Source organism: Helianthus annuus, chromosome 16 (assembly GCF_002127325.2).
Source record: "Helianthus annuus cultivar XRQ/B chromosome 16, HanXRQr2.0-SUNRISE, whole genome shotgun sequence".
Classification (NCBI taxonomy): Eukaryota; Viridiplantae; Streptophyta; class Magnoliopsida; order Asterales; family Asteraceae; genus Helianthus; species Helianthus annuus.
In genome coordinates, this window is record NC_035448.2 from 189,837,087 (window position 1) to 189,847,955 (window position 10,869).

Here is a 10,869-nt window from a genome sequence, read left to right on the forward strand (position 1 = left end):
TTTATATATATATATATATAGGTAATAGGTTTAAAAAAATAATAAAAACAACTAGCCGTTGATGAGTTCTGATTGATTGGTCAACATTGTGCAAGCGTTTTAAATAAAACGCCGGACCCATTTTTTTTTTCGAAAAAAACGCCCCAAAACGCCTAGAGTAATGGGGGGAGAGGCGTGATCAGGCGTGTTTTATGAATTTAAAAAAAAAATGCCCCACTACGGGTGGTCTAAATATTTGAAGATCATCTACTAAATACGCGGGTTCTTAGACACTCCTGCATATCTCGTGAGAGAGTTACAACGACTAACTACGTGTGTATACTATGTGTTGTCAGTGGCGGGACCCAGAAATTTTTTCATGGGGGTGCGGAACAATTTTAAAAATTTTAGGCCCCAAGGTATATAAGTAAAAAAAATGGATCGTATCGGGTCGGTTCGAGTCGGGTCGGGTCATGTAAAACAAAAGAACATCAAACTAAATTTCTATGATCATCAAAACATGTCAAACCTTGTTAGACCATGCGTAGTGGTAGAGAAAAATAATGCCCCCACCATGGGGCATTATTCGACACGTGTCATCCCAGTCAGCATGGGGCGTTATTGCGAAAGTGCTGTAGTGGGAATAATACCTAATAATACCCCTTCCAATCATTAAACAAAAAATAAAAAATAAAAAAAATAAAGCAAACAATGGCTAGTCAAACATTGGAGAAATCCCATTGGCCACATGCAAAATCCCCCAACAGCTTCAGCGTTTTAATTATAACGCTTACATGTTTTTTTTTTTTTTGAAAAACAACGCCGGATAACGCCTAGCGTAATGGGGTGGGGGCGTTTTGGGGCGTTTTTTTTTCAAATTTTTTTTTAAAAATACCGCCCCACTACGGGTGGTCTTATAAACATAATTAAAACGTCGCCCTACGGATTTTAATTTTTTGAAATCTATCCAAAACATCATATAAACCTACTTTTCTAAACACACTAAAAATCATCTAAACATCATATACACCATTAAAAAAAGACATCAGGTCTGATCGTATATAACCCACCTAAAAAAGACAAAATATCATCATCATCACTAACAAAATATACATATATAACCCACCACAAAATAACATATCATCACTAACAAGAAGCGCACATGTCTCCTGCCATCAAAAATTCACTTCCGGTGGCTACTAGTTCCGTCCCACCCCACCAAAAATCAACCAAAAATCATCAAAAATAACAAAGAAACTTACCCGTGTTCGATTGACGGTGGTATGATGGCTGATTACGGAGGTATGCGGCTGCTGTTGTCGCTGATCTTCTGATCGCTAGCGTGCGTGCATGGATGATAGAGAACAGGAGATAATATGTAAGGGTTTTGGGCTTGTTTATTTTATTTTAGTTTGAAATATTGTTGATTTGTTGGGTTTGTTTATTGGGCTAAGGCTTAGTAGTGGGCTAGTTAATGGTATTGGGTATTTGGGTATAGTTATTTAGGTATTAAAAGTTATATAATTTAGGTAGTGTTTTTAAAAAAATAAGAGTTTATTAAAAAAAATTTAAAATATAAATTGATAACACTTTTTACCTAAGGGGTGCGGACGGAAAATTCCAAGGGGTGTGGACGAAAAAATATCAAGGGGTGCAAACGGGATTTTCGACGGAACTTAGCACTAATTAAATTTTTTTTCCCGGGGGTACGCCCGTCCACCTTAGGCTAACCTTAAGTCCGCCCCTGTATGTTGTTGCTTCTCATATCCCACTGGTCGGGACTTTAGTCCACTTCTTTAACGAGTCAATGACAGGGCGAAAACAATGATCCATGATCATAATTGTAACAAAACGGTTGGATCCAAGGACCTAGTGTGACCTCTGTAGGATAAGTTTACGACAAGTGATATCATAAGAGGTTCGAGGCTTTGGACATTTTAATAAGTCAAAATCATTTATTAAGAAAACATACTGAATTAGAATTATACGTGTGAATACTAACACCCTTAAGTAATTATAGCTAAAATATCACAAAGGTCACCCAATCTATATCTATACTATATAATAAAAGAAACCAATGAACAGACACATGTCATTCATTGGAGCTATCTAATTTTTAGTTTTATCGTCTCTCTCCTAATTAATTATAGATAAATAATATTAATTAAAAGATAATTATAAAATTAAATTTAATATAAATTTAAACAATTCGTATAGAAGATAATATAACATTTTAAAATATTTATTAGACTTCAAAATTATTTACCCTTAAAACGTATACCAAACTTGAATAAGTCATGTTTCTTGAATACCATAATAAGCTAAAAATAATTTTAATCAACAAATAGTACGACAGCTCGCCCTGATGGTGATCTAAGTAACAGGGAGGTTAAGATGCAAAAGAAAGGCTACATGTAATTTAAATATAAACTAGATTTACGACCCGCCGCAATGCGGCGGGGATCCTTTAGTTATAACTAAGTCGATTTAAGACGTGCACGTTATATTGAACCTGTCAAACGGGAAAAAATAGACGATGTAAAAACATTCACCCACACACGCACCTTGCGTCGTGTTAACTCGTAAAATTTAGAACGAAACGTAAAAACGTTAAACTAAAGATGCACGTTCCGATGTGTTAAGTCACAAAATTTAGAACTAAGCATAAAGCGAAAAATTTGCGGAAAACAAAAACTATAAAGGAACAAAGCTGAAAGTAAAAAAAAGTTGTGAGGATAGATTGCAAAAGATAAAAAGTTTTGTGTTAAAAGTAAAAAAAAAAACAAATAGTTTTGGGTTAAAAGTAATTCATGAAATACTTTCGGGTGAAAAGTAAAAAAAATCAATTTTTTTTTTAAAAACCCCCAAAAGCCAAGGTTTTAACAACAATATGCATAACCAATTTTTGTTTGAAAAAACCCACCAAAGCCAAGATTACCACACATAAGTAAAAAAAAAATCAAAGTGGTTAAATTGCAAAAGATGGAAACTTTTGAATTAGAAGTGAAAAATCAAATTAAGCAAACGGGTTAAATTGTATAAGATAGAAACTTTTGAATTAGAAGTGAAAAATCAAATTAATCAAAAGGGTTAAATTACCAAAGATTAAAACTTTAGGGTTAAAAAGGAAACAAAGATTAAACTTTAAACTTAAATTGTTAAAGATTAAAACTTTAGGGTTAAAAAGGAAAGTTCTAATTTTTTTTTTTTTTTTGAAAAACTCACTAAGCACATGTTACAACACATGTATGCATATTTAACTTGCTTATTTATAAAGTTTAAAACTTTAAACTTAAATTGTCAAAGATTAAAACTTTAGGGGTAAAAAGGAAACAAAGATTAAACTTTAAACATAAATTGTTAAAGATTAAAACTTTAGGGTTAAAAAGAAAAGTTCTAGTTATTTTTTGAAAAACACCCCAAGCACAAATTACAACCAAGGTAAGCCTAAAATTGTTGCTTCTTTATATGGTTTTAATTTTAATTAATATAATCTAAATGATTTATTTATTTTATTAAATTAAAGTAGTTAATGGTAGAATCTCAAAAATGTTTATAAAGGGTAAACAAAACATTAATCAATGTTTATTGGTTCTATACTTTTATTTTCGTGTTCAACTCTCAACTCAAATACGATATTCATTATGTTTACGTGTCATTTATAAGAACCATCGCCGCAATCACCCCATCCATCATATATTGAGTATATTCGTTAGTTTTTTTTAAAGATATAATTTTTTATTAAATTCATTCAACCCGTGTAATAAACAAGGTTTTTTAAAGATATAATATTTTTATTATTTACTATACAAAATTGCATTTATGCAACTCGTGTAATACCTTGGGTTTTTAAAAATATAACTTTTTTTATTATGTGGTATATAAAATTAGATTTATTCAATTCGTATAATACATAAGGTTTATAAAAATATAGCAACATATAACTTTTTATTGATTGATATATAAAATCACATGTGCTCAACCCATACAATACATGAGATTCTTAAAAATGTAACTTTTTTCATTATTTAATATATAAAATTAAATTTACTTAATCCATACAATACACGGGGTTCTTAAAGATATAATTTTTTTATTATTTTATATATAAAATTACATTTATTCAACTGATGTAATAAACGAGATTTTGAAAGATATATTGTTTTATTATTTGGTATATAAAATTACATTTATTCAACTCGTGTAATAAACGGAGTTTTTAAAAATATGTTTTTTATTATTTGGTATATAAAATTACATTTATTCAACCCGTGTATTACACGAGATTTTAACCTAGTAATGTATATTAGAAAATGCCATATCATATGACTATTAATTTGAAAATTATTTATATAAATCTTTTTATAGCGATGAAAATAAAACATCTTTAAATTTTAAATTTGATAAAATATATATATCTATACTATATAATAAAAGAAACCAACTTTGGGACACATGTCATTCATTAAAGCCATCTATTTTTTAGTTTTCTCATCTTTATCTCCTACTTAATTATAGATAATTAATATTAATTAAAAGATAATTATAAAATTAAATTTAAACAATTCGTATAGGAGATAATATAATCTCTTGAAATATTTATTAGATTTCAAAATTATTTATATTGGCATTAACAAAAATCGTACACTAAATATAAATTAATATAAGGTAAAGAGTTAAATGTCATTTTAGTCCCTGTGGTTTGGTCCATTTTGTCAGTTTAGTCAAAAAGTTTTATAATACACAGGGTTTATAAAGATATAATAAGATATAACTTTTTATTGATTGGTATATAAAATTACATATGCTTAACCTATACAATACATGAGGTTCTTAAAAGTGTAACTTTTTTCATTATCTATACTATATAATAAAAGAAACCATTTTAGGGACACTTGTCATCATATTAGGTCATGTTTTATAGATAAGTATTATTTTAGTTTAATTTCCTATGGATAATTATTATTTAGTATAATATCCTTCTCATTTATAATATTATTTATTTAACTAATAAAGTAAATTACGATTTTGGTCCCTGTGGTTATATCACTTTTACCCTTTTAGCCCAAAAAAGAATTTTTTAACATCTGAACCCCCAACATCTTTTTTCTAACCTCATAACACTAATCTCATCAATTAAATGTTAGGGACCAAAAGGGTTAAAAAAAAAGACGTTAGGAGCCAAAAAGATTCGTTAACAAATTTTGCTACAACAAAATAATCTATTTATATCAATCTAAATTTTTATCTATACTATACTATATAATAAAACATTAATGTGTGACACATGTCGTTTATTGTAGGTATTTATTTTATGATTTTCTCGCCTTAATTCCAAACTTATCTTATGTTAATTAAATAAATAAATGAATAATGAGCTAATATTAAATTTTATCCTACTTTAAATTTCGAATACCATTCTTCTATTTTTCTAATAAAATATTATCCGAAATTGTAAATTGTTAATTTAAAACATTTTAAATAAAACAAATTATTTTTCACGAAAACCAAACTTTGTATTAATATATTAAATATTTTTATTTTCACTATACAAAATTACTTTTACTAACTTTTTTATTATTTGGTATATAAAATTACATTTATTTAACTCATGTAATAAATGAGGTTTTTTAAAGATGTATTATTTTATTATTTGTTAAACAATATTACATTTATTCAAGCCGTGTAATACATGTGGTTTTAAAAATATAATTTTTTTTATTTGGTATATAAAATTACGTTAATTCAACCCATACAATATGGTTCTTATATATATAACTTTTTATTATTTAATATATAAAATTATATTTATTTAACCCGTGTAATAAAGGAAAATTTTAAAGATATGATGTTTTATTATTTAGTATATAAATTTATTTACTTAACCCGTGTAATACACGGGGTTATAACCTAGTATATATATATGTAGAAAGGAGTACAAGATTTATATAATTATTTAATATTTAATGGAAAGCTAAAACTCATGCGAAAGATTTGTATACATGCAACCATCATCGACTCTATTAATTATAACAACCAAATTTATTTTCTTGTCTTTATTTTAATTACAAAACAGTTTAAAAACAAAAACGATCTAATAACAAATGTATTTAAAATAAAAATATAATGAATCTAATGACTACTGTATGACCTGTAAGACTTCAAATCAAATTGAAGAAGTACGTAGATGGTAAGTTCTTAACTTTACAGCAAAAGAACGGGTTAAATAGGATAAAAAAAAATTGAATAGTAAATGGTGGATAGGTGCAGGTTTGGAGGAAGATGATATAGGCGTAGGTTAGAAGCAATCAGAGTGTGGATTGAGTCGAGGACGCCGGTTAAGGTTTGGAGTTTACAGCACTCTTAAATTTGCAATACACCAGTAGTTCTGAAAAGATAACACATATATACAAAGAAAAATACAAAATAGGATAAATCATTACTCAACTTTTATGTGATTTTAAGTAGATAATTTAGTAAGACATATATTATTCTAGTATGATTTAAATTTCTTTTAGCAGAATTATCAAATTATTATGTTATTCTAGTTGAAGATTTGAGATGGATGAAGCAAGTGATAGGGTTACTTCAATTTGTAGCGGGTAGAAATATTCTAGATGGACCATCGATGCTGCGTAAAATTCGATGTTCCTCAAAGTTGACTTCGAAAATACGCAAGATACTATCAGTTGGGATTTCATGGATTATGTCATGGACTAGAAAGATGGAGATCATAGATTCGTGGGTTGCTTAGAATCTAAGTTTTTTTAACGGTAAAGGGTACTTTTACTTTACTTTGATACCAATAATCCTAAACTATATCCTTGCCTTAGGTTTGGGCTTAGGATCTCCCTTCTAAGAATATACGGTGTGAGGCGGGGAGAAGGGTAGGGCAAGCCCCTCCACGACCCAAACACCACCCCCACCTTCCATGCTAGTAGGGCGTTGCCCTCTCCAAGATAAGAAACCCACGGGCGTTGCCCTCTTTGACCACCCCTTGACCAAGAGACAATGACTTAATAAATGACTAAATTTTAATATATATGGGGCTTTGTCATTGCCCTTGTCTACAACATCGTGTAGTCTAAGAAACATGTTACTCTACAAAATGAGCTAGCTTCACATTGGCTGCTTAGAATCTAATCTCATCGATAGAGCGATAGATAGGTCTCATACTGCCTCTTAAAGGTTAATTACATGCCTCACAACAACTACCTCATAGGTGATTAGCATTCCGTCTTTAGATCAGAAGTAGATGCCTCTTTTAGGGATCTTTTTAGGCCTTTCTCGTATAAGAAAAAGGAAGTTGATAAGCTTGTTGACTAAGCCGCAATTCTTCTTGATCATATGCAAGAATTCCTTAGCGTGCGAAGTGTACGAGAAGTTTTGGGCGTTTGATCAAGCAATATCCAAATGTTTAAGATTAGTTGGTCCTCAAATGTAGAATTTACATGGCACAAAACAAAGAAAGCAAGTAGGAAAATGGTAAAAATAAGAAGATCCAATATTGATGACTCATAAACCTACTTCCCCCACGATTTTCAAATGGCTATAACTTTTTTCATACGATAATATTTTAAAAAATTACACCATATAACGAGCATTTCATTCTCTTTAATGTAAATAGGCTACAGATACAGTTTTCTTAATTAAAAAAAATTACAAGCTATAACGTTACGTGATTTTGTAACTTTTCGTGATTATGTACTAGTAGGGATGAGTACGGTACCCGTCCGGTACCAAACCAGTACTGGTAGCACCAGTATCGAAAATAGGGAAAAGTGGGTATCGGCACCAGTATCGAATATACCGGTTCGGGTACGGCACCAATATTTACCGGTGTTTTACTCGTAAATACCGGTACCGTACCAGTACCGGTACTGAAAAACGTGGAAAGTGGGTACCGGTACCGAACTACCGATACCGAATATACCCGGTACGGTTCGGTATGGGTACCCAGTACCAAAATGTTCATCCCTATGTACTAGTACACAATTACGTAATATGCATTTATTATTTTTGAAACAAGTGTAACTTTACGTGATTATGTATTAGTACGTAATTACATAACAATAGTTGACTATGTATTATTACGTGATTAAGTGATTTTGAGTACCTATTATGTGATTTCATTATAGTATTATGTGAAAACCCACTAAGTATTTTTTTTTTAACGGCAAACACACTTTATATATATATATATAAAGAGTCAGCAAGAAGCTAGAAACAAAACAAAAACGAAGAAAGCAAACAACACAGCAAAAAGAAATTACAAAAGATCAGCAACGTCAAAGATCTTCCATTTTTCCCAGGTTGGGCTCTTAAGTTTAGACCTGTTGCAAATCCACAAATACGCGTCTTCTTTAATAAGCTCCACCATCTTGCTCACCGGAATAAAAGTATCATTAAAAGCCTTTTCGTTCCGGGCGCTCCACAATCTCCAAACCGTGGAAAGGACACTATATAGACAATTTTCTTCCAAACTTTATCACCCGGACTATGCTGAATTCGAGAGACGAGATCTTGCAAGCTATTGCAGTTATCGAAGGGGATCCGCAGCCATGCTAAAACATTCCACCAGACGCATACGGCCCAAAGGCAGTTAACGAAAATGTGATTGGGATCTTCCTCATGTAATCCGCAACGAGGGCAAAGACTGTCGACTAGAGGTATACCCCTTCGGACCAGACCAGATTTAGACGCAATCCTCCCTAAAATCGCTCTCCACAACAAGTAGTTCGCTTTGGGAGTGGCCCAACTATTCCATCCGAACTCAGCTCTCCCGTCATCAAGCTCAGCCGAGACGTTGTCGATATCCAGCCTTAACTGTTTGACCGACTCCACCCGGATCTGTCCGCCACTTCCACTGAGTACCATCCTTAACCAGATTATCTTTAATATGTATACCGATTTTAGCCAAGGCATCTTCCACCGAACTGATGTCTTTCCAAACCCCTGAGACGGACTTTTTAATAGGAATAATAAGTATTATGTGAAAACCCACTAAGTGATGATGTAATTATGTACTAACTATAATAGTAATAGAAAATAAAACAATATAATACATGATATTTAATGGAATGCCTAATATTTCAGGTCTAATAACGTATTAAGAATAAATGTAATACAAAACAATGAAAACATTAACCACTCAACCTATAATAACCACGTATTGTCATATATTACAAATTTAATCACGTAATACAACTTAAAAAAATAAGCTCTCATTATTATGGACATTTTCCCGAATCTCTTCCATGTTTAAAAGGATAAAAGATGTATGGTTTCGGATAGGTTGTCATCCGATGTTGAGGTCCCATAATTACAATGGAACTGGGCGAGAATTATGTCCTTTGAGTCAGAAGTGGGAGAATTGCACCGATGCACATAGATACTAAGTCACAAGTATTTGACCAATAATAGAGATTAGTGGAGCTGGCCAAGGGGTCAAACAAGTTGCTTCTCGGTAAGTCCTATGGGAGCATTGAACAAGAAAGAGTTACTTCCACAAGGTAGTTTATTATTTGAATGGTCAGATTAACTTTATTAGAAAAACTAACCAAGGGATCAAGTGAATGGTCAGATTTTTTTTTTTTTTTTTTGAACGGTCAACAGAAAATTTTTATTAATTCAACTAGCAAGATGCTAGACACCAAATATACAATATCAAAGTACACCAAGTATGGCCAAAGCCAAGCCAAACTAATCTACTCAAACACCGAAAAACGACTCCAATCTTCCCATGAAAGATTTGATTCCTTTGACCTATTTTTAACCTACAGATAGCCAAGAGATTTTACTTCTTCCAATACCTTAATCACGTTTGGTTGAGCATTATTAAAGATTACCTCATTACGTGTCTTCCAGATGCACCAAATCACTATATGGATGATTGCTTGCAACGAGTTTTTTCTTTTCCGCGACCCCGAACTGTAACCGTGAAGATCCAACAAATCTTTGAACTCGAAAGCAACAATGGGTGGAATTTTGCACCAGGAGGCAATATTCTACCACACTTTTGAGCGAACTGGCATGCGACGAATAAATGTTCACTCGATTCCACATAGTCTCCACATAATACACAAGCCGCATCGGTAATACTAATTCGTCTTCTAAGCAACGCGTCTCTAGTTGGAAGCTTATCCTTCTCCGCCCTCCAAGCCACCATACCCACCTTTTTCCGCGTCCAGTTATTCCATGAGAAAACCCGGCTTGGCTGTGTTCTATCAACCGAGCTTAAAAATTTTTTGATGCTCGAAACTGTAAATAGACTCGATGAATCCAGCTTCCAAAACTGTTTGTCTAAACCTTGTGAAACAATAGCAGCAAGTAATACATCCAAAAGATTTTGAAGTTCTGTGCTTTCAATTCCTACTAAAATGGGCCTAGCCCAATCCCATGTAACCTGCGGACCGGAGCTGTTTGGAGAAAAATGTTCATTGACCTTGCAAAGCTTATTATTTTCAAGAGAAAAAATATTTGGGAACCTGATGTGTAATGGTATTTCACCCAACCAATTATCTAGCCAAAAATATGTATTTGAGCCGTTAGATATTTCTGCCCTGATAACCTTCTTTAGATCTATGCCTCTTCTTACTAAGGTGTCATTTATGCTTACAATCTGCTTCCATGGACCAACTATAGTAACTTTAGCTGGAATCGCCATCCAGGATCTATTATTATGATGAAAAGCCCAGATTACATTTCTCCATAAGCCATCTCTCTGCACTTTAAAGCGCCACCACCACTTTGCTAGCATAGCAAGATTAGCATCCTTAAGTGATCCAAACCCGAGACCCCATACTCGACTGGTGCTATCGTTTTTTCCCAAGCAACTCAATTCATCTTCGCTATCTCTTCATTACCACCCCAAAATAAAACCCGTCTAAT

The 10,869-nt window shown here is 32.2% G+C and overlaps 1 protein-coding gene across 1 annotated transcript; it reads right to left on the reverse strand.

The window, feature by feature from the left end:
• Positions 1 to 9,859: 9,859 nt before the first annotated feature.
• Positions 9,860 to 10,645, reverse strand: LOC110920232. Its single transcript, XM_022164456.1, has one exon. The coding sequence runs from the start codon at positions 10,643 to 10,645 to the stop codon at positions 9,860 to 9,862; it is 786 nt and encodes a 261-aa protein (XP_022020148.1).
• Between the last annotated feature and the right edge of the window lie 224 nt (positions 10,646 to 10,869).

Bases quoted from the DNA above. Each gene is read 5' to 3' on its own strand.
- LOC110920232 (XM_022164456.1), bottom strand. From the start codon at position 10,645: ATGGCGATTCCAGCTAAAGTTACTATAGTTGGTCCATGGAAGCAGATT.